Here is a 22,895-nt window from a genome sequence, read left to right as displayed (position 1 = left end):
CTTTCACACTCTCCTACTTACTCATCTCTCCTCTCCTCATCATGCTGTTCCTCTCACCCCCACAAGCCCCCATGCATGCTGTTCCTTCCAGGTTTGTAGGCTTTATAACAGACAGTACAGTTCACAGCTAGAGGGAATCTTGAAAGTCAACTCTCCAGTCTTCATTTGGTGATTCCTGGTGGCACTGCAGTCTGCTATCCCAGGTTTTCAGCAAGCAGGACTTGGCAATACCCACCAACACTTTTCCTCAAGGCCCATATCTCCAGTGCTAAGGATATCCCTGCCTAGATCTGCTCTGTGCCTGCTCAGCGGGTTGTTGAAAATTCATGATTGACACTTCCTGTATGATCTTCCCTAGCAACAGCAGCAGATGAATCCAGAGACCAATGGGATAGCTCACATCTACCAGCAGGTGGAGATAGAGAAACTGATTAACAGGTGGTCCTATTGGCTGGCACTCCTCCTGTCTCATCAGTAATCTCTATCTCCCAGCAGGAAAAGGTCGCTATTCAACTAGCTCCTGAATTCTGGCTGTGGCTGGAACTTTATTTTCTCCTGTTGAGGTTTCTCTTCAGTGAGACTGCCATTCTGTTTCTCCTGTTGAGGTTTCTCTTCAGTGAGACTGCCATTCTGTTTCTCCTGTTGAGGTTTCTCTTCAGTGAGACTGCCATTCTGTTTCTCCTGTTGAGATTTTCTCTTCAGTGAGCTGGCAGTGCTATTTCTCCTGTTGAGATTTTTCTCTTCAGTGAGACAGGGGTGTCCGGCTGAACGGTGCCGGCTTTAGAGGTTACACTTGGGCCCCTCCTTGTCCCTGCCTCACCCTCCCTCCATTGCTAGAGGGTCTTACTGGGTCTCAATTTTTTTCTTCTTTCCCTTCTCTGTTAAAAAAAAAAAAAAAAAGAGACCACAGTTGCTACATTATGCCATGCTTTTGCTGCAAACTGGCTTCAACCGGCCCTAACAACAAGCTGTGAGTATGTCTGGCTTTTACAGTTGTTTGAACTTCAGGTTCTGTTTGGGAGTCTTAGTACTGTGGGTTCGGTCATCATACATTTAAGGCATGGATATTTTATTGTGGCTAAGTTTTATGACTAGAAATCCTTGGAGGGAGCCAGGACTTCCCGCCCTTTGCATGCACGCGCTTGGTTTCCTTGTTGGTTACAGCGCGGCAGTAGCGGTGCGATTTCTTGCTCGCACTTGTTCTCATTGTTGGGGTTTCAGTGCAGCAGTAGTCCTGTTTATTCTGAGGCTCTTTTTCATCGGTGTTTGTCACAGCCATGTGCAACTGATTGTGCAGGTGCCAGTTTATAGCAGCATGAGATGGGACATGTTTTTTCCGGCGCTGTGGGCCGTTCTTCTGGTTATTCCCTGAGTCTGATTTTATTTCTATGCAAGCCGCGGCAGGGTAAATTTTGCGAGGCTTGAATCCGACTATGTTTCTAGGAGCGTTGATGCAGCGGCCACGTGTCAGAATCAGGCGTGTGCTTGGGTCTCCGGCGATGGTGGGAGAGCTGCGGCGTTCCGGTAGTTTATTTCCAGCTGACTTTGCTCAGGGTATGCCGAGGCTTCTCTCCTTTCCGGTTCAGACAAGTTGTATGTGTTTCACCAGCTTTGGGACAAGCTTGGGCAGCTTTATATGTCTATGTCTGTGTTCCTGCTGTACTCCCTTGAAGGAAGCTGCTTGTTTAATCGGACTCTGGGGTTAGCACTCAAGGGGTTTACCAGAGAGACTCTGACCTGTGCTAGGTCACCCAGTCTCGGTTTGTCTCCGGACTGGGGCGACATACGGCAGCTCACGGCACAGTGAGATCAGCAGTAAGATAGTGCCCTGTATTTCACACAGGTATCTCATTGTCTCTCTTGGGGGTCCCTGCAGATTGAGCCTTTGTCTGTTGGTAACTGTCCTTATTTGGGCCTCTGTGCTGAGCTGCATGTGTCTAGTAGTGGCACAGGATATATATGCCTAAAGGTAGTACAAACAGTTTCCAAGTTTGGGCTGTCTCTGTGGGCATAATGACAGTGCGCATCTTCCTGTGGCCAGGACTCTCTTTCTCTATTTCTGAGGGGGACTGGACTTCAGATTTCCATGCTTATCACGCTGGTTTCTCCTGTCACCATTTTCTCATGGCACATGCTAGACGGGCTCCCCCGAACAGACAGGAAGGGCTGTACAGCTCCTTTTAACCAGGAGCCAGTCACCTATTCTATCAAACCCACGGAGGATCACGCGCTATGTGGCTGTTAGCCTCATCCCTGAAGCTCTCATTAGCGATATGAGCTTTGTCTGCTACCTGTAAGGATGCTGTTGTTTTCCACAGGGCGGTAGATGCAACACCTTGATTGAGTCTAGTACGTATTCACTTTAAAGGACATACATATTTCGCTCATGTTGCATAGGGTTAGTACTGTTTTCATGGTTCCAGTATATTCCTCTTTACATTGTGAAACTTGATTTTTCCTAGGAGACTCTTCTTGCAGATCCTACAGTCTCATCCTGCCATTCCCTGACCTTCTGCACTTCATTCTGAGGGGATCTTGACTTCTTCCAATGACTCTTCAGGCTTTCTCATGAGGGAGAAGATGCTATAATGTCAGGTCAGGGGGCTGTGAAGATTTTTCAGGATGCTTGCATCTTTGCATCCTCCTCAGGTTTCCAGTTCGTTCTTGGAGTCTCTGTGTTTTGTATTTCCCTTTTCAGTGTTACTGGTCCTCAGGACAGTTCTTGTAGTTCTTCAGGAACTAAGGGACGTTGTTCCACTTACTGCTAGGTGCCCGAGACGGGGCCATTGGGCAGGCTGGATCCCATTCTGCTGAATTAGTTTCTCGAGGTTACACATTTCTGCAGACAACCTGGGAGTATATTTACATTTTCTCTATGGACTCCGAATCGGCACTTGGTTTGCCTGCCTCTCTTGGAGCGGCGCTTTCGGTTTTGGCACATGCCATTTCGCCTACTCAAGGCTTCACGAACGTTTTAGGTTATGTGGGCGGTGGTACCGTTTTGGCGCTACCAGGCGATTCATCTAATTTCTTCTTGACTGCCTGCTTGATTCGGACGACTTCCAGTCGGGCCATTTGACTGACACGAAAAGGGTGATATCTTTTCCTCAGTTCTTTACACGTGCATCTTTGAATTTGCACAGCGCTCTTTTCTCCTGTACTATTTATAGGTATATCTGGGTGATGTTTTTATTCTTATAGGAGAGACATGTGTTTCTTTCCGGAGACTTGGGCGTGGGGGTCTCGGTCTCAGATTGGTATTCTTCTTCGCTTACCATGACCAAGAGTATGGGATTCTGTACAGTTTCTGGGATCCATATTGCTGACTCCACTGGGGACTTCGGCTTGCTTTCCCCTTCTTACGCTACAGCAGTCGCTTTTGTTCCGGTGGTTCCCGGTATCTCAGGGCACCAATTATTTGGTATGCTCCTCCTGCATCACTCTGTATGATTTGGTGGCTCAGCGCGATTTCTCTTTTCAAGGCATGCCTCGGTCTTTGCTGGACTATCTCATGACCACCGACCATCCCGGGCTGTCGGGTTGGGGGGCTCCGTGGCTTCCATCCTCAGCTCCTGGAGTCTGGTCTTCAGAGGCGACTCAGTACTTGTTCATTCTTCTGCTCTTGAGCAGGGTCAGGCTACCTTTCTGGAGCTTCAGATCATTCTTCCGGATTGCCGCTAAGGGTCCTTTTGGTCAGTATTAGGATGGGGGTATTTCTCTACTGCTTGGGCAGCAGGTGTTGTACTCATTGGCAGGTGAAGTTGTTCTGCTTCAATGGGTGGACTCTCATCTTCGTCTTCTGTTGGCTGATCCTTTTATGGATCAGGATAAGAGTTTGGATAGACTTTCTCTCCGCGGAATCTGAGCATGGCCCATTTCTTGTATGTGACAGTGTACAGCGCTGTGTACGCTCTGGAAAGTGTGCATGTTAGTAATAGTGTAATCTTCTGCATCCTGGATATTGAGATTTGTGGCTCAAGCGTTCTAGCTCTTTTTATGGACGTGAGATCTGCTTGACCTAGACCTCATGGCCTCGTCTCTCAATTCTAAGCTTCCTAGCTTCTTCGGCGGGCCCAGGGAGTGGGAGTTAGAGGGGGTAGCTGCATGGCTCCTTTCTCGCTTCTGCCTTCTTTTTTTCAGTGTTTTCCGCAGGCTGATGATGGCTTGGATTTGCCACCTCGAGCTCGCTTTCCGGGCACAGTATTTGTAGAATCTCTGGATTGGTGGCGCCATCCTTTGCGGATTTGATGAGTCTTTCGACAGCCGGACTAAGAAGTTTCCTGGTATCTCCGGCTTTGCTCGCCTAGGGTCCGTTCAACATGGATATTTGTACTACTTTAGTATTACGACCTAGTTTTTTTGAAAAATCTTGGCTGACGTGTAAGGGTTATGTGAAGCAGGTTGTTTCTTCTCTTATCCAGGTGCTACGGACGTCTTCTCCTGTGGCTTCTGCTTCCTTTTGGAGGTTTTTCCTTTCCTGGGTGCTTCTTAACGTTTGAACCACTCCAGAGTTCCTTTTTGGCACAGGTGTATTGCCGAGGGCTTAGCGTTCAATTCCCTTCAGCTTCTAGTGCTATTCTTGGCTTGTTACAAGGGCTAGGTATATTGCTCTTCGCTTACTTCTCAGCTTCATGTAGTTCAGGTCCTAAACAGAGTGCGGTATATTCATGCGCCTCTTAGAAAGCCCGGTTTGGAGTACAATCTTCACGTACTTCTTCTCAGTTTACCGAAGGCTTCATTTCATCCTTGTCTTTTGGGACTCTAAAGGGCTGTACCGTTGAACATGGGGTTTCTTGTGGCCAGGCTTCAGCTCTGCAGTTTTCTATGTTGCTGGCCTTGTTCAACGGGGATTCCTATTTCTGATTTCCGAAATATGGGGTATCAGTTCGGATGGTACCATTATTTCTTTCTAGGGGGGTGTCATCCTTTCTTTTATGTCATGCTCGCTTTTCCTTCCTTCTTCCTGGGAGGAGAAATTGGGAGCAGTACTTTTATTCACTGCATTGTTTGATATGTACGTAGCGTTCTCTGTGAGCTCGGTTTCTAACGACTTTTAGTTGTTTATATCTCCTTTTTGTATTCTTCAAGGGACGCCTCAAACGTTTGGTGGCGTCCGAAGCCTCCATCGCTCTATGGGTCCAGGAGGACATTCTTTATGCTTGCTTGCTGGCAGGGAAGCGGTTGGCGAAAGAATTTCATGACCATTCCGCTGGAGCGATGGCTACTTCTTGGGCTCGGCCCAGAGGTTTTTTCCTTGGAGGAGATTTGTCTGGCGGCTAATTGGTCTTCCGAGAGTGCTTTCTCTCCGCATTTCTGCTTGGATGTGGGGGCGCATGTGGTAGGGGCGTTTTGTGCTTCGGTTGTTGCGGAGGCGGCGTTTGCTTCCCACCCAGATTGAGGATTGCTTTGCTACATCCCATTGGTCTCTGGATTCATCTGCTGCTGTTGCTAGGGAAGGAAAAATTATGTTCTTACCTGTTAATTTTCTTTCCCTTAGACGCAGCAGATGAATCCAGAGCCCCACCCTTTCTGGATATTGTCTCTCGGTTTTTTCTTTTGCAACTTTCGCAGTTTGTTATTATGGCAGGTTGTTTTCTGTATTATTGCATTTTGAGATGTGTTATGGGAAAGAAGTTTTTTACATGCTATGCCTATTGCTGGTTACGTGTGCTTGGGCAAGGAGCTATACTGATGAGACAGGAGGAGTGCCAGCCAATAGGACCACCTGTTAATCAGTTTCTCTATCTCCACCTGCTGGTAGATTTGAGCTATCCCATTGGTCTCTGGATTCATCTGCTGCGTCTAAGGGAAAGAAAATTAACAGGTAAGAACATAATTTTTCCTTACTTCTTGCGATATCAGCTGGCAGATAATGTCAGCCTTGTGCTTTGACAGTGATGGCTGTGTTGACAAGAACAGTGGAGTGACAGGATGAAATCCAGTAGTCTCTTCTTTGATCTTGTAGTTGGAGCTGCTAATAGGTACCGATCAGGAGAATTGGGGCCACTGGCCTCCTGTGCCCAATGTCTTCAACACCAAAGTGTCATGCATAGAGCAAATTCAATAAGGTCAATATTGAGTCTGCCTAACTGCCACTGGCTAATTTAGACCCAGGTATTCAGTGCTGAGCCATATCCAAGCTCCACCACTGAATATCTAGTTCCTACAATGGTACCTAAAAGTTATATGGGTACAGCTAATATTCAGTGTCATAGCCATATAGCTGACTAGGCAAAGATAGGACTGGTATTTAAGCAGTCCTTTTTTGCATGGTTAGCTATGCAGGCACTGGCACTAAATATTGCCGGTACTAACAAAACTCCCAGCTCAGCTCTGGCACTGTCTGGACAGTTCTGTGGTGATCAGAGAGGATGTTTTGTGGCCCCCCCGCAGTTAAATGTCACTGAATTTCCTTCTAACCCTCTCAACATGATATAACTGGGGAGGAGCCTCTCCTGTCTAGCTTAATCGTTTTAACCATCAGAATCTAAGCCCCCCCCCCCATACACAAACACAAAAAAATATTCTAAAGGCTTGATATTCAGTTGGCAACAGTCAGTGTTTTGCTGACTACTGCCAGTATTATAATTGGAAATTCAATGTTGGGCCATGTTTGGGCACCTGCATTGAATTTCCAGGTATAAGGAGCCAGCGAAAACATAGTACAAATATTGGACTGTGTCTTTATATCTTAGCCAGTTAAGAAAATTGGTACTTAACAGGCTAAGTGCCAACTCCACCCTCAGAAAACCCCCCAAAATATCTGGTTTCAGTTTGATCGTAACCAGGAATTTTCAGTGGCACTATCCAGTTAAGTGCCACTGAAAATGCCTGGTTAGCTCCAGACAGGCAATTCAAATGGCCAAGGCCTTAAATATTTATCAGAACAAAATGTCAATGAAGAGAGTATATTGCATAGAATTAGTGATTTGCAGCATTTTGAAAAGCTCAAGTACAGTTAGAATCGCAGTACTTTGAAATACCCAAATGTTAACTGTATGGCCTGGATTATTTCACAAAAGACAATAGCTATAGCTGCTACTTGAACTCTTGCAATACAAAGGATTGAATAAATATTTGCATAATGTGTAAAAATGTGCTTTCTACTGCCTCTGCTTGCACTAGACCTATCTTGTTACGACAGTAAACAGAAGGCATCCAGCGTTCTCATAATTTCAGTCGATTATCTTTCCCAAGCACTAAATTATATGTTAAGTGTTGAAGAGAAGCAGGAAACACTTTTGTAGGAAAGGATTACAAATATTTCTCATCAAAATCACCTAGGCCTCTAATTTGAATGTTTGCAAGAAGCTATTCACATAATTAAATCTGTGTGGGAAAAGCCAGCTGTTCCCCAAGATCTGGCCAAATTCTGTATTTGCAAGTATGGAAACAACTGTGGACTGAATGAGTCCAGGTATGCATCCATATACATGGCTTTTGCAGAACAGAATTTAGTGTCTGCAGCAAACGTCCTGAATCTTTAGATTTGTCTTTTTTATTTTTATTGAAAATTTTCATGTCGCAGCAAAATGCAAGAAGGTGCAAGCAGTTTTTGTCTTTCTTCCCTTTACTTTGTGGCTTACTGATGATTTGCTTCACTTGTTTTAAAATTACATAGTAAACAAGAATCTGTGGCTTAGCAGTACATCCCTGTGTTCTACAGCTAGAGAGAATTTAACAGTGCCAGCAGAATCAAATGCTCAGACCTAGGAGGGGTGGAAAAGCAATTGTTGCTGCAGGGTACCAACCCACAAGAAGCTTTGAGGTTTAGTGGAGAAGTTACTAAGCTGTGTTAGAAGCTGGAATTTTTCTGTTGCTTGCTTTACTGTGGGAGTCATTCATTAATTTATTTTGTTTCTATTCTGTTCTCCTCAAAGAGCTCAGAAGGGTTACAGGTTAAACATACATAATATACAGTTTACAGGTTAAATTTGTCATAATTATAGTGCAAGTTTTTTCAATATAAGTTTTTATCCTAATGCAATACATACTGATGGTCTAGTAACCAAAATACATTTCTTTGTAATCCATCGGTCGTGGGAGTTAAAGAAAACTACTTGAGAACAGAATCTATCTTGATAGAATTGGTAACATTAGCACTTGATGACACTTCATAGAGATTCAGTTGACCATGGAGACTCTAACTGCATCTGGCAGTATCTTAGCAGTATCCATGGCCAAGCGACTATCATCTGTGCTAGCTGCATTGATAACATTGAGTGCGTGAGGAGGGGAAGGGGATGAAGCTTCCCTCTTGCACCATGTTGCATCAGAGTCTAGGCCTCTCCAGGCTGTCAAATAAAAGCAAACTGATCATTCATTGTAGTTGGATTTTTTTGCATATAGTTGATAACGTATCTGATGAGAAATTCCTTAGTTAAAAAAAAAAGTTATGTGGTAAAAGACAACATCTTACTGTGGATCAGCAACTGGTTAGAGTAGGACTAAATAGACAGCTTTCCTCATGAAGAAAGTTACATTTTGAAATGCCTCGGGGATCTTTGCTGGTGCTTATGATCTCTAATAGAGAATGACACGGGGAAAAAATCTGTCCCCGTCACTGCCCCATCCCCGGCCCACCATCCTCTGCACTGCCCCATCACCGCCATTCCCTTCACCGCCCCGTCACCGTCACCACCATCCCTTTCACCACCCCGTCACCGCCACTGCCATCCCATTCACCGCCCCGTCACTGTCCCCACAGCATCCATATAAGCCTTAGTAATGTAATATTTAGCTTATTCCTTTCTTATAAATCAAAGTTCCTGCTGCTGAACTAGAGAAAGAGATGTTCAGCTGGCAGGGCTTTGTTTATAAATTTTTATCAACACAACTAATATACTACTTTATCCGAAAGCAAAAAATAAATAAATAAATAGAATTTTTTTTCTACCTTTGTTGTCTGGTTTCTGCTTTCCACATCTTCTCATTCAATTCCTTCCATCCACTGTGTGTCTTCTCTCTGCATCTTCCATTTGCTGTTACTGTGCCTCTCCCTTCATCCTCCCCCAATTGGTCTAGCACCCATCTTATTCCCTCCGCTCCCCCATAGTCTGGCATCTGTCTTCTTCCCTTCCAGCATCTTCTCCCCACTCTGTCTTCCACATTTCCCTTCAGGGTCTTTTCCTCTACCCTCTTTCAATGTCTGTTCTATTCCTTTCCACCACCACCCTTCCCTCCCTCCTTTACCATCTGTTCTTTTCTACCACCCTTCAGCTCCTCTCGCGTGGCCTAACTATCTACCTCCCTCCCTCTTATTTTCGTGGCACGTTACAATGTAATTTGTGCAAGCCGCTGGAGCCTGCGAGCTCGGTCCCTGTCCCATCCCCACAAACCATCTCGCTTCTGTGCTCCTATTTTCCCCATTTCTAATATCTCTCCTATGTATCTGCCATTGCCCCCTCCCCCTGTGTCCATATACCATCCCCATGGCATGTCCCCTTTATGTCTCTATCCCTATGCCCCATGTACATAATTTCCCCTCTTTCTGTTACCTTCCTCTGTCCAGATTTCCCCTATCTTCCTCTTCCATACCAGTGTGTCTCTTCTTTTCAACCCCGTCTAGCTTCTTTCCCTCTTTCTCCCCCCTCCCCCCTGCTTCCAGCATCTGGCTCAGCTGCCTGTCTTCCCCTTTCTCTCTTGCTGTGGGTTTCTTTCTTTCCCTCTTCATCCCCTTGGCCCAGAATTTTTTTTCCTTTCACTCCCTTCTTCCTAGTATGAGCCGGGAATACACGCGATCGCACGATCTATCAGCCCCCACCTACCCGATCGCAGCGTTTAGCCAGCTCCCTCCCTCCACCTCACCTTATATTCTGAGTTTTGCCGTCTTCCTTTTTCCCGAGCCGCACGCGTTCAAAAAGATATGCACGCGCGACTGCGCAAGTCCATCAAACTTCTCCTCTCCTGCAACTTCCTGTTTCCGGTTGCGTCAGAGGAGAAGATTGATGGACTCGCGCAACCGCGCGTACACGGCTTTTTGAATGCGTGCAGCTCAGTAAAAAGGAAGCCGGCAAACTCAGAATATAAGGTGAGGTGGAGGGAGGGGAGCTGGCTAAACGCTACGGGCGGGTGGTGGCTGCGGGGGACCGCGCGATCCTTAATGCCTCACTGCGGAGACAAGACCATTCACCGCTCCACGGGGCAGTGAATGGCCTTGTCCCTGTCCCTGCAGCGACTGTTATTTTTCTTTCCCGTTCCGGCGGGTTACCCGCGGCTAAACACAGCTAGCCGCGGGGTAACCGCCACCGTGTCATTCTCTAATCTCTAACATTGAGAGATTGGGATATTATAATCCTAAACCTTGTTGACTGAGACAGATTTGGCTCCCAACCCTAACCTGGGAGTTCTCCATCAGAGAGCTAATTTAATTGAGAATTTGCCAACTCTCATTTCAGAAAATCAGGAGAGAGTGCTTCATCCCAACATCAAGTTCCTAGCCTTCATAGAGAGAGTAGCATTTAGTTCTCTAAACCAGAATAGATTCCACTAGGAAGTTTTATAGTTTTAAATGCATAATGTTTGTCTCTTTGTGTGAGGAATTAAAATCTACGGTAGATCCTTTCCTTTCTGCTGTGTCTTGGAACTCCATACTTATCTTTAGCCATTAGACTCTTGTGAGCTAAAGTGCTTGACCCAAATGGTCATATTTTTAGTTGTGGTCATTTTGGCATGCTGAGTAGGAGGTCTCGAGATCCTAGTGATTTATCCATTGTAAAGAAAGTTTTTTAATAATATGATAGTTGTAAGCAAGCATCCTAAGTTATTACCTAAAGTACTGTAAGCTTTCATTTTAACTGGTCAGTTCATCTTTAGATTTATTATATATGTGCAGCTAGAAATTCTCACCTAGGAAGGCTGCATATTCTGTAATCAACTGAGATGGCCTTACATAGCCACCATGACATGGGTCATCAGGCATATGCTTAATAAAACATGTTAGAAACTCTGGAACAGGGGTGTCCAACCTTATGGCTTCCCTAGGCCGCATTGGTCGAAAAAAAATTTTCTGGGCCGCGCAAACGCTGCAGCAAGACGGTAAACACCCAGGGGCAGCAGAGGAAAACACTGCATCACCCTTGACCGGGGCCACACAAAATACTTCATGGGGCACTTGGGCCGTAGGTTGGACACCCCTGCTCTAGAACCTTTAGAGTCGCTATTCCAATCTGGGTTTCATCTAATGATGTCATCTACTATTATAGGTTAGCGGCTTTGCTTTTCTGGATTGGAACGATGCAAAATCTATTCTATTTAAACTATTAACTCCCTCAGACTTATTTATATCTATCTTAGAGAAAGGGAGAGATATTTGTATTTTTAAATTCCCTGCCTGCTGTAATTATTTTCATTGTGTAACTACTGGGAGGCTATTTTAGTGGTTCATGAACCCATTTTCACTGATGCAATATTTCCTTCCTTTCACTAGCTGCACCAGTTTTTTAACGTGGGGAAGGGAATATTTGATGATATTGCTCGCAGATTGGCAGTATATCCTTTGGACTTCACTGATGGTACGTATGCATGCCATTTATAATTTGGCCAGATTTTTAAGTTTAACTGCCTCTTTTATAAAGTCGCGCTAGTGGCTGCCACGCAGCAACAGCCCCGAAGCCCTTTAAATCTCTATGGGCTTCGGAGCCGCTAGTGCAGCTTTGTAAAAGAGACCGTAAGTTGCATTAAAAATGTTACTGCTGTTATAGTCGTTAATATATTAACCAATTGCCAAAACAAAGTTGGATCGTTAATCAAGCTAAAATTGCTTTTTAAGGTTTTGGCAATTCATTTTCCTTATATTGCTATGTTGTGCAGAAAAAAAGTTTCTGTGAAATGGGAAATTGTAAGACATGAACCAGAGCTCATGAGAGAAAAATAAACAAGTTTAATGAACTACAGTCTCTTTTCAGCCTCACTTTTTTTTGGCACCAAGTGTTAAAATTGTATATCAAAACGATTGTTATAACATGCCTGTTTATAATTAAGCAATAATATATGCCAATATGTATATTTATAGGGTATTTTACATGTCTCTCTTTTTTGAATTTTTTATAGCTGGCAGAGGCCTAAATTACTGACACATAGTACACCTGGAAATAGATTTTTTTAACAAGCTAAACTCCTAGTTTATTCAGTTGTCATATACCCCAGCTCTGAATTGACTAGAGAACAGTCAGAATGGGGGTGAGAAAAACAGAGGATTAATCCTTTCCTGTGATCATCTGAAATTATATTTTCAGTTTCAGTGATTTCTTATATTTTTTAAATGCAATGTTTACAATATATACAAAGTACAGTTAGTTCAATGCAACTAAATATAGGCAAAAATAAATGCATGATAAATATTACTATTACTACTATTTATCATTTCTATAGCACTGTAAGGCATAAGCAACGCTGTACATTTAGCATACAATAGACAGTCCCTGGTCAGAAGAGCTTATAATCTAATTTGGACAGACAGACAGGACATCTCAGAGTTAGGAAGATTCTGGTAGAGGAAATAATACAGTGGGTACAGGTATCTGACAACAGTGAGTGGGAGTTAAAAGTTTAAAGCAGTTTGAAAAAAGTGGGCTTTTAGCTTAGATTTGAATACTGCTAGAGATGGGGTATTGATTCAAGCAGCCTGTTCCAGGCATACGGCGTGGCAAGAAAGAAGGGACAGTGTGGAGTTGGCAGTGGAGGAGAAGGGTACTAGATAAGAGGGACTTAATCTGATGAAAGGAGTTCACAGGAGGTAGCGTAGGGGGAGATAAGTGAAATGAGATATTGGGGGAGGAGGCTACAGAGTGAATGCTAAGTCAGTAAGAGGAGTTTGAGCTGTATTTGGAAAAAGTGACTTGAGGAGAGGGGGTAATGTGAGAATAGCGACTCATGGAATATGAAATCGTGCAGCAGCATTTTGAACAGATTGAAGGGGGTGAGAGATGGATGCATGGGAAGGCCTGAGAAAAGTATGTTGCAGTAGTTTAAGTGTGAGGGTGATGAGAGTATGGATAAGGTGTTTTGGTAGTGCATTCAGAGAGGAGAGGTGGATTTTGGTAATATTATAGAGGAGGAAGCGACAGGATTTGGCGGTTTGTTTGGATATCTGAGCAGTAAGGAGAGAGAGGAGTCCAAAGATCACACCTGAGGTTGTGAGCTGACGAGACAGGGATGAGGAGAGTGTTATCCACAGATATAGAGAATGGCAAGAGAAGGAGGTGAGTTTAGGTAGAAAGTTAAGGAGTCCAAGTTTTAGGCCATATTCAGTCTGAGATGGCAGCGGACACATCCAAGCGGGCAGTGTCGGGCAGGCAGGCAGGCTGAGATTTGGGCCCGAGTTTTCTGTAGAGATATGCTGGTATGGAGAGGTAGATCTGGGAGTCATCAGCATAGAGGTGATATTGAAAACCATGGGAGATCAGTGTACCGAGAGAGCGGGTATATAAGGAAAGAGTAGAGGGACCAGATGAGCCTTGAGGTACACCGATGGACAATGGGATGGCAGAGGAGGGAGGGATCTCACTGTAAACATACACTGAAAATACGATGGGAAAGATAGGAAGAAAGCCAGGAGAGAACACCAACCTTAGAGCTAAAGTACAAATGCTTGCACCTAAATGTAGAACATATGTGCATGGTTCCACCCATGTATGCCCACTTATAATTTGTGCTAGAATCGATGGAATTTTGCAATATATGCACACATACGTGTCTATATGCTTGTTTTAAACACATTCATGCATAAATTAGCACCATTTTGTAAAATTGCCTCCTTTGTTTCTAAGCTTTCTACATTCTCTTATTAAACGAAGTAAGAAACCAGTTTAGGACATTGGAGGCAGTTGTATAACTGGGCACCAACATTTCAGCACCTTATTTACACAGGCAGTGAGCCTGTTCTATAACATCTGACTTTTTGTCCCCTAAATGGGTTAAGCATGTTGTTTAGCATTATTTTCTCCTGACTATTATCCTCACTTTTTAGCTTTTAGGATCTCTGCATAAATCCCTTTATCGGCTTTTTGTGTGTGTGTATGTGAGGGGGGGGGTTGTAAGTCCTTCATATTTACAGCTAATTGGATATCTAAGGATGTTCAGTAAATAAGGGATGTTTTTCTCATAGTGATTTGGGTAGTTTTAGTGGAGTAATCATGTTCAGTGTTTGCTTAAAAAATGTAATCTGCAGATGAAGATTCTCCTTCTTAGGGAGTGTGGAAAGACGTTGATGAAAATCATTCAGGGTTCCATCTTGCCAAGTGATGAAATTAAATTTGTTTCTCCTTGAGCTCAGATTTGAAAGAATGACCTTGCTTTTAGTGAAGTAATAAATGTATACCCTGTCTGGTTCCCTGATCACATCTTTCTTTGTTTCTCTTTTCCACTATAACTGTTGAGGATATCCCAGGCAAGACACAGTAGATATAAAGTCAGAGACTAAGCAGGCTAAGGGAGTAATAGTATGTAAATGAAAATCAACTAACATAGGGTATTCAGTATTACTTTATCCAGATGATTGTGGAGCAAAGGTAAAGGGTGGCTGGTAAACTAATAGATTTTATTAATCTCCAGTCAATCCAAACCTGTAATGTTAAGATAACACCAATCCTAGTTCTGATCAAACAAACAAAAAAGGCAATCTGCCCTCTTTTCCCTACTCTGGGCTAATGTATATTAGAATAGCCTTGAGGACAGACCTGGGCAAAAGCCAACCCATCTGAATCTTAGCTACCAAGTAATAGAATCCCAGGTAGCACTTCCTTGACAACCAAGAATGTAAATCTTTATTTTCTTTTCTATGTATGTACAGTTAATATGTTTATGGTAGTAGGCACTCCTGTCATTTGAAACTGAGTAGTGTCAGCATAGCATATTTGAGATACCTGGTTTTATATTTCTTACAATGGAATTTACAGGCAGCTGCATATGACTGTTCACAGTGTAAATTGAAGCCAACTCTCTTAAAATATAAAGATACTAATAATTTTGTAAAAGTGAAAAGTGAGTCCATTCTATGATTTTTAGATTAGATCTGTTATGTTTTCGTGATTAATTATTGCTCATAGTTTATTCTACTATTCAGAAAAAATGGTTTCATCTACTTATGTTAAATGGGGTATGATAACAGAAGGAAATTATAAACGCCTCATGCCAAATAGTGCAGAGGTACTGAGTGATTCACCACTCACTCAAATTTTGTTAAGGTCAGTAGTAAACAAAAGTCATTGTACGTGCCAATATGAAATTCATTGGCTATGTTGGTCCAGTTCCTCGGTGGAATAGTGTCAATAGCAGGTAAGATCTAATTGGTTCATTCTTTTTACCTGGTTATTCCATTTGTACATTGCTGTAGCTAAGGATATTCATATGTACAAGTTTTACTGCTTCTGGGGTATTACTCTTTAACCGAATCACTTAATTTTCTCTTCCCTCTTTGTCCTCTATCATAGTAAATGACAGCAGATAAAGACCTGAATGGTCCATCCAGTCTGCCCAATAGGTACACACATTACAAATTCATGATTAAGTTCAATTGTTTTTGTTCATTGATATTTCTGGGTCATAGACTTTGGAAGTCTGCCTGGTAATGTGCTAGGGTTTAACTACTGCAGTTACCGCCGAAGCTCACTCCAGCCTATCTATACCATCCCATATTACTGGACTTCCGTCAAAGCCCTCTGCAGCCATCCTAAGCCAAATTAGCCATATATGGGACACAAACTTTGCAAGTCTGTCATTTTCTGATTAGAGATTTTCTGTGTTCACATCTCTCTCTCTCTCCTGCTAATGACTGGAGGAGTCAATTCAGAGCAGTTTATATGAGCTTTGTAATGGTGTTACAATATAGAGTTTGCGTTTCCTGGGATGGTTTCAATACAGACATTTATTAAACTATAATCAATACTTGTGCTTTTGTAAATGTGTTACAGTACAGAGTTAGCATTTTCTGAGTTGGTTCTCAATACAGCCCTCAATCCTCTTTCGTATTTCTGCTTATAATATATAATCTACCTGCTTATACATACCTACTTGTACATCCCTACCGTATTTGCCGGCGTATAAGACTGAGCGTATAAGACGACCCCCCAACTTTTACAGTTAAAATATAGAGTTTGTTATATACTCGCCATATAAGACTACCCCTTCTTCCGCACACCTATCTGCACAACAAATAAGAACTTAAAAGAACATCAGAATTTATTTCAACAATTTTAATTAATTCACTAAAGCTGAATAGAACAATAAACCCATGGGAGCTGCCATGCTATTTGTTTTCTAAACTGTTAACCAAACTGAAACTGTCAATGATAGAAGGAAGATAACACATAGAGGGAGAGAGCAAGTGCCGGGCAAGTCCCTAGCAAGTTTGCTGGCATGACAGTTTCCCTTTAAAAGCCTTCAAAAGCCTCCTGTTCGCCCCCGCAACTTCCTTAAGGGCTAGACTCCACACACGGCCGCATGTGCGAGAGACGTAGTAAAGAGAAAAGGGGTGGGGCCAGAGCGCCACTGCTTCCCGCTGCGCAGGATGAAGGAGCTGGCACCCTTGAAACACTGATGTCCCGCCATGGCCCCGCTGATGTCCCGGCAGGTTTACTAGTACCGTAAGCACCGTAAGGAGGTAAGGAAGGAGATGTTAGGGCATTTAAAGTAGAGAGTTGCGCGGGGACAGAAATCCCACCCGTCCCCGTGAGGAATCCCTCCGTCCCCACCCGTCCCCACGAGGAATCCCCTCCGTCCCCGCCCGTTTCTATAAACTTCAGAAATAGTTATTTCATTTAATTATGCTACTGAATTAAAGGCTCTGGTAGAAACCCATTTACAAATAAGCAAAAAGACTTTATTAATTTGAAAATATTAATTGGGAATGAAAACATCCTTTGTAAACGGGTTTCTACCAAGCCTCTAATGTTTATAAATTTTTATCAACACAACTAATATACTACTTTATCCTGAAGCAAAAAAAAAAAAAAAAAGAAAATAGAATTCTTTTCCTACCTTTGTTGCCTGGTTTCTGCTTTCCTCATGTTCTCATTCAATTCCTTCCATCCACTATCTCTCTTCCTTCTGCATCTTCCATTTGCTCTGTTACTGTGCCTCTCCCTTTTCTTCCCCCTATCCAAATTGGTCTGGCACCCATCTTCTTCTCTCCGCTCCCCCCATAGTCTGGCATCTGTCTTCTTCCCTGCCAGCGTCTTCTCCCTACTCTTCTCTTCCTCATTTCCTTTGTGTCCTTCTCCCCCCCATCTTCCCATGTCCTTTCAGCGTCCTTCTCCCTCTCTGTCTTCCCCATGGCCTTTCAGCGTCCTTCTCCCCCCCTTTGTCTTCCCCATGTGCTTTCAGCATCCTTCTCCCCCTCTGTCTTTCACAAGTGCTTTCAGAGTCCTTCCCCCCCCACCGCCCTTCCCATGGCCTTTCAGCGTCCTTCTCCACCCCTTTGTATTCCCCCATTGTGCTTTCAGCGTCCTTCTCCCTCCTCTGTCTTCAAGTGCTTTCAGAGTCCTTCCCCCCCCTCCTGTCTTCACCATGGCCTTTCAGCGTCCTTCTCCCCTCTCCTTCTCTACCGCCCCGGTTGCAGCACAGCTGCCAGGTCCCCTTATTTTTGTGGCACTTCCCCGACCGACCGACAACAGCCCCGGTCCGACAAACCTCCTCCCTGCCCTTAACCGCGAATCTAAATTACCTTCTTACAGCTGCTGTAAGAAGGTAATTTAGATTCGCGGCTACAGGGCAGGGAGGATTGTCGGACCCGGGCTGTTATCGGTCGGTCGGGGGAAGTGCCACAAAAGTAAGGGAACCTGGCCGGCTGTGCTGCAAACCGGGGCGGGGCGGGCCGCCCCTCTCCCTTGGTAGCCACTCGAACCGCGAGGCTACTCTCCTTCTCCTTATATGCCCTGCCTGCAGCACAGAGAAGATACGGAAGTCTTCCCGACGTCAGCGCTGACGTCGGAGGGAGGGAGGGCTTTGTTTAAGCTTTGTTTAAGCCCTCCCTCCCCTCCGACTTCACGCGATGACGTCAGGAAGACTTCCGTTCGGCTCTGTGCATGCAAGCAGAGAAGGTAGGGAGAAGAAGAGCCGCGTACATCCAGAAGACTGAGTACATCCAGCCCCGCAGGATGCCCCGCGACCCTCGGAGGCGTCCCCATGGGATCCCCGTTGACCCATAGGGGGCGTCCCCACGGGATCCCCGCGACCCTAGGGGCGTCCCTGTGCAGCTCTCTAATGTAAAGTAAGGGCATGTAAACAGTACCCGGCGTATAAGATGACCCCCGACTTTGGGGAGGATTTTAAGGTACTGAAAAGTCGTCTTATATGCCGGCAAATACGGTATATAAATATACCTTCTTATGCACACATAAAAATATTTGAGTGGGCAGAATATTGTTGGGCCGATGGCCCTTTTCTGCCATCATATTCTATGTTTCTATATACTGTACATCCATATTTAGTTTCATGTACTGTTCATACTACTCTTATTTGCGCTTAGTGTCTGTATCGTGATCTATGTTCATCTTGGAAGTATTAACTTGCTGATAAATCTAGTTATATGTACTGTCTTATCCCCAGTCCCTACTGTGTTTATCCTATAGATGTTCCTAGTGGGGACTAGTTAACTGTCTCCTCTTTGTTGCATTATTGGCTATTGTATTCTGTGAAGAGGATGGTCTTCATTCCTTTCTTGAACTTTCCAGTGTCCTTTTCTAGTTTTTGTTCTTTAGAAAGGGCATTCCACCACCTTGGAGCTATCACTAAGAATATTCTTTTCCTTGATGCTTTGGTATTTGATGTTTCTGAAGGAGGGTATTTCCAGCAGGAGCTTTTGGCTCAAAATGTAGTGCTTGTGCTGGTGTGTGGTGATGTAGTCTTGTCTGCTAGAAATTGTGGTTCTGAGAGATGAACTATTTTGTAAGTCAGCAACAAGATCTTGAATTTCATCCTGTTTTCGATTGGGAGCCAGTGTCACTCAGAGATAGAAGATAAAGTAATGCTGATAAAGATGATCCTGGAGGAACTCCTTTATAAACAAGCCAAACTTTAGAAACCTTTCCACCACTCTTTACCTGAATAAACCGATCTTGAAAATAGGAAACAAACAGTCATAAACTGACCCATTTATCCCCTTAACAAACCAGTTATAAACTGACCCATTTATCCCCTTTGTAACAAGTCTATCTAACAATAATAATAATAACAGTTTATATACCGCAGGACTGTGAAGTTCTATGCGGTTTACAATGATTAAGGTATTACAGATTGAGTGGAATAAACAAAGTTCAGAGTTAGTGAATAACAGTTCTAAAGATCATAGAAACATAGAAAAAGACGGCAGATAAGGGCCACGGCCCATCTAGTCTGCCCACCTAATAACCCTCCCCTATTTAACTCTGTGCAGAGATCCCACGTGACGATTCCATTTCTTCTTAAAATCAGGCACGCTGCTTGCCTCGATCACCTGAAGTATAGAAACATAGAAAAAGACGGCAGATAAGGGGCCACGGCCCATCTAGTCTGCCCACCCTAATAACCCTCCCTATTTAACTCTGTGCAGAGATCCCACGTGACGATTCCATTTCTTCTTAAAATCAGGCACGCTGCTTGCCTCGATCACCTGAAGTATAGAAACATAGAAAAAGACGGCAGATAAGGGCCACGGCCCATCTAGTCTGCCTCTGATCATTTGTTGAGGACTAAGATTGTATAGGTCAGTTACCTAAGTACTTCAGGAACAGATGTGTTTTTAGGCGTTTCCTGAATTCCCTATAAATAGTAGGCACGCGCAGTTGTTCCAGGTCTTTACCCCATAATGCTGCTTGATGTGAGAAAAGATGTTGGTGATGACTTTTAAATTTACAACCTCTAACCAGTGGAAAAACAAAGTTCGGATGTGCACTTCTATGTCTGTTATATATTTAGGGGCTAAGCCATAAAGTACCTTGAAGCAAAAACAACCAAACTTGAACTTCACACGTGCCTCCATCGGTAGCCAGAGTAGAAGTCGATAGGAAGGTGTTACATGATCAAACTTCTTCAATCCACAAAGTAGCCTAACCGCTGCATTTTGTACAGTTGCAATGTCAACTGTATCAAAAGCAGATACAATGCAAAAGATCTTATTCCTATCCAATCTTCTCAATTCATCAGCCGTAAAGACCAATAAAGACTCTAAATTGTCTCCTGTCCAAAAACCATATTGGAACATATCTGTTAGTCATTATAACCCCTCCCTCTGTAAGTCGCCTAGAGCACAGTTCTTCAATCGCCAGTCCGCAGGAAATTTTTGCCGATCCGCGCAGGTCTGGCAAGATTGACTCTCTTCAATTTCCTGCCGGTCCGCGCAGGGCTGGCAAGATCAACAGCTGAAGTCTGCGCTGGGCCGGAGAGATCTTGGGGAGCCTCCGACAGTGGCTTTCTCCCCTCTCTGTAGCTCTCCTTTACTTCCCAGCGCAGTAATTCACGAAGGCAGCCTCGGGGCTTTTGCTGAGTCGCGGCTGCCTCTGATGATGCAACTTCCTCTTTCCTCAGAGGCGGCGCGACCCAACAAAGAACCTGAGGCTGCCTTCCTGAATCACTGCGCTGAGAAGTAAGGAGAGCTGCTGGGAGGGGAGAAAGCCACTATTGGAGTCTGGGAAGCTGCTGGGCAAGGGGAAACAGGGACAGCTGCTACTGGAGAGGGAGAAGGAAAAATGCTGCTGGAAGGGGAGGAGGGAAAGGAGTCTGGGAAGGTGCTGGGCAAGGGAAAAAAAGGGACAACTGCTACTGGAGAAGGAGAGATGCTGCTGGGAGGGGAGGAAGGGAAGAGAGTTACTGCTGGACAGGAGGAGGAGGGAAGGGAGAATGAAAAAAGGAAGGAAACAGCTGGCAGAGAGATTAGAGGAGGGGAAGGGGAGACACAGGCATGAGAAAGTAGAGAGATTGATGATAGGAAGGGGTCAGCAGAAAAATAAGCAGAGAGGGACAACGATGATAGATTCTTGGTGTAGGAGAGATAAAAATGAGAGCAGTGAAGCTGGAATGAATCATGTAAAAAGGAGAGAGGGGGCACAAGCTGGATGGAAAGGGGAGAGAGGGGCATAGAAAGAAGACAGATACCATATGGAAGGGGGAGAGGACAGACAGTGGATGGAAGGGGCAGATACTGGATTGAAGAGACAGAGAGGGCAGATGCTGGAAGGAAGAGAGTGAAAAGAAGATTGAAAGCAGAAACCAGAGACGCCAAAAGGTAGAAAAAAATAATTTTATTTCTATTTTGTGATTAGAATATATCAGATTTGAAAATATATATCCTGCTAGAGCTGGTGTTAGACATTACTGGGGACTGCAAAATCCAGGCAGTGCTTCTTTAGCTTCCAGCTGGCTTAGGGCGCTCTCTGACCAGGGGGCAGTTGCCCTAGTTGCACTCCCCTAAAACTATTCCTGTCATGTGTGACTGCAGTATTTTGTTAGCATGAAATTTCTGTGTAGCATTCTGTAATAATTTGGCTTGTTCAGTTTTCTTGATAGTAGAGGGGATATATGTGAAGGGGAGGGGAGACAGGGGTTTTGTTGATCCTTGCTCTGAATTATTTATAAAATGACAATTGTACAGAATATTGTTTCTTTTTATACTTTAATAAAATACATTCAATATAAAATCATAACTGAGGCTTGTGTGGATGGGATCAGATGATCTCGCAGAGATGGGGCGGAAACAGGGTTTTTAAATTTTAGTCCTAGTAGTTTGCCAGTCCACAAAATAATTCTTTTTTTTCTGCCGGTCCACGGGTGTAAAAAGGTTGAAGAACACTGGCCTAGAGCCTGTATAGGTATTTATTTATTTTGATTTCTATCCCGTTCTCCCAGAAGCTCAGAACGGGTTACAAGTAGATATTCACAATCGTTTGAAAACAGACTAAGTATGAACGACGCACAAAAGGGAAGATAAGAATTGTATTGATTATTGCAGGTTCCAATAAGGCGCACAAAACATTTGTAACCAGAATTTCCAAAAACAGTTGAACGTTGGTTATTTCTGTTCTCAGAAAAAGTGGTCACTAATCAGATTGGCAGGTGCTTAAAGGGCAATTCTATAAATTGGCACATAAAGCAAAGTGACAATTATGTGAGTAAGTTATAGAATAATAGAAATTATGCAAGGGAGTGGCACCTTTAACATGCATAAGTGCTAGGTTCTGTTCTATAACATCTGTGCCAAAATCACTTAGTGTATAAATATAAGGGGGCATAAACAAGGGTGGAGTATGAACGGGTTATGGGCATGTTTCTGAAATACTGTTGGCACTTAAGATTTCAATAATGGAATCTCAGTGCCAAGATATAGAATTGATATGAACCCCCAAATATTTGATGTCTAAAGTTATGCAGCATATTTTAATTAAATAGGCTTAATTCTAATTGGCAGTTAACACCTGTTAATGTTAATTGAAGTTAATTAGAAATTAGGCGCACAGCTTGGTAGGCACATGACACAAAGTGTTATGTACCTTGTACAAAGCTTGTCATTTAAAGTGGGTATGGTTGGGGCAGATTGTGAACGTTTTCAAGTTTAGGTGTATGTTTTTGACTTAGGAACCATTGTGCGCATAAAAAATTAGGATGCCAGTTTTTTAGGTGACTTGTATAGAATCTGTATAGAACCTAAGTGTATGACATTGGGGTGCCTAAATTGTTTTCACCAGTTTATAGAATTGCCACCTTAATCTCTCACTCTGATGAATTTTTTTTGTCTTTTTGTTACAAGAAGATGCAATAAATACATTGGTTTTAGAAAATATGGAGACTCAAAGGGTTAGATTCACAAAGCAAACTGATAGTGTACTGATCGGTTTGCGACCCCTTTGGGACCAGATTTCCCTCCTTCACTATTCACTAATCTCTCCTGCGCTCCGCTTCGAATCCATGCATGCAGATGAGGAGAA

The 22,895-nt window shown here is 43.7% G+C and overlaps 1 protein-coding gene across 1 annotated transcript in view; it reads left to right on the top strand.

The window, feature by feature from the left end:
• Positions 1-22,895, top strand: part of SLC4A11 (solute carrier family 4 member 11) — a 294,972-nt gene that overhangs the window by 213,909 nt on the left and 58,168 nt on the right. The window contains exon 9 of the mRNA XM_033953141.1: positions 11,429-11,513. Coding sequence (XP_033809032.1) covers positions 11,429-11,513 — 85 coding nt within the window. The remainder of the gene's footprint in view (positions 1-11,428; positions 11,514-22,895) is intronic.

This window comes from Geotrypetes seraphini, chromosome 1 (assembly GCF_902459505.1).
Source record: "Geotrypetes seraphini chromosome 1, aGeoSer1.1, whole genome shotgun sequence".
In the NCBI taxonomy this organism is placed as follows: Eukaryota; Metazoa; Chordata; class Amphibia; order Gymnophiona; family Dermophiidae; genus Geotrypetes; species Geotrypetes seraphini.
The sequence above is the reverse complement of the archived record's forward strand: the minus strand, read 5'-3'. Positions and strand labels throughout refer to the sequence as shown.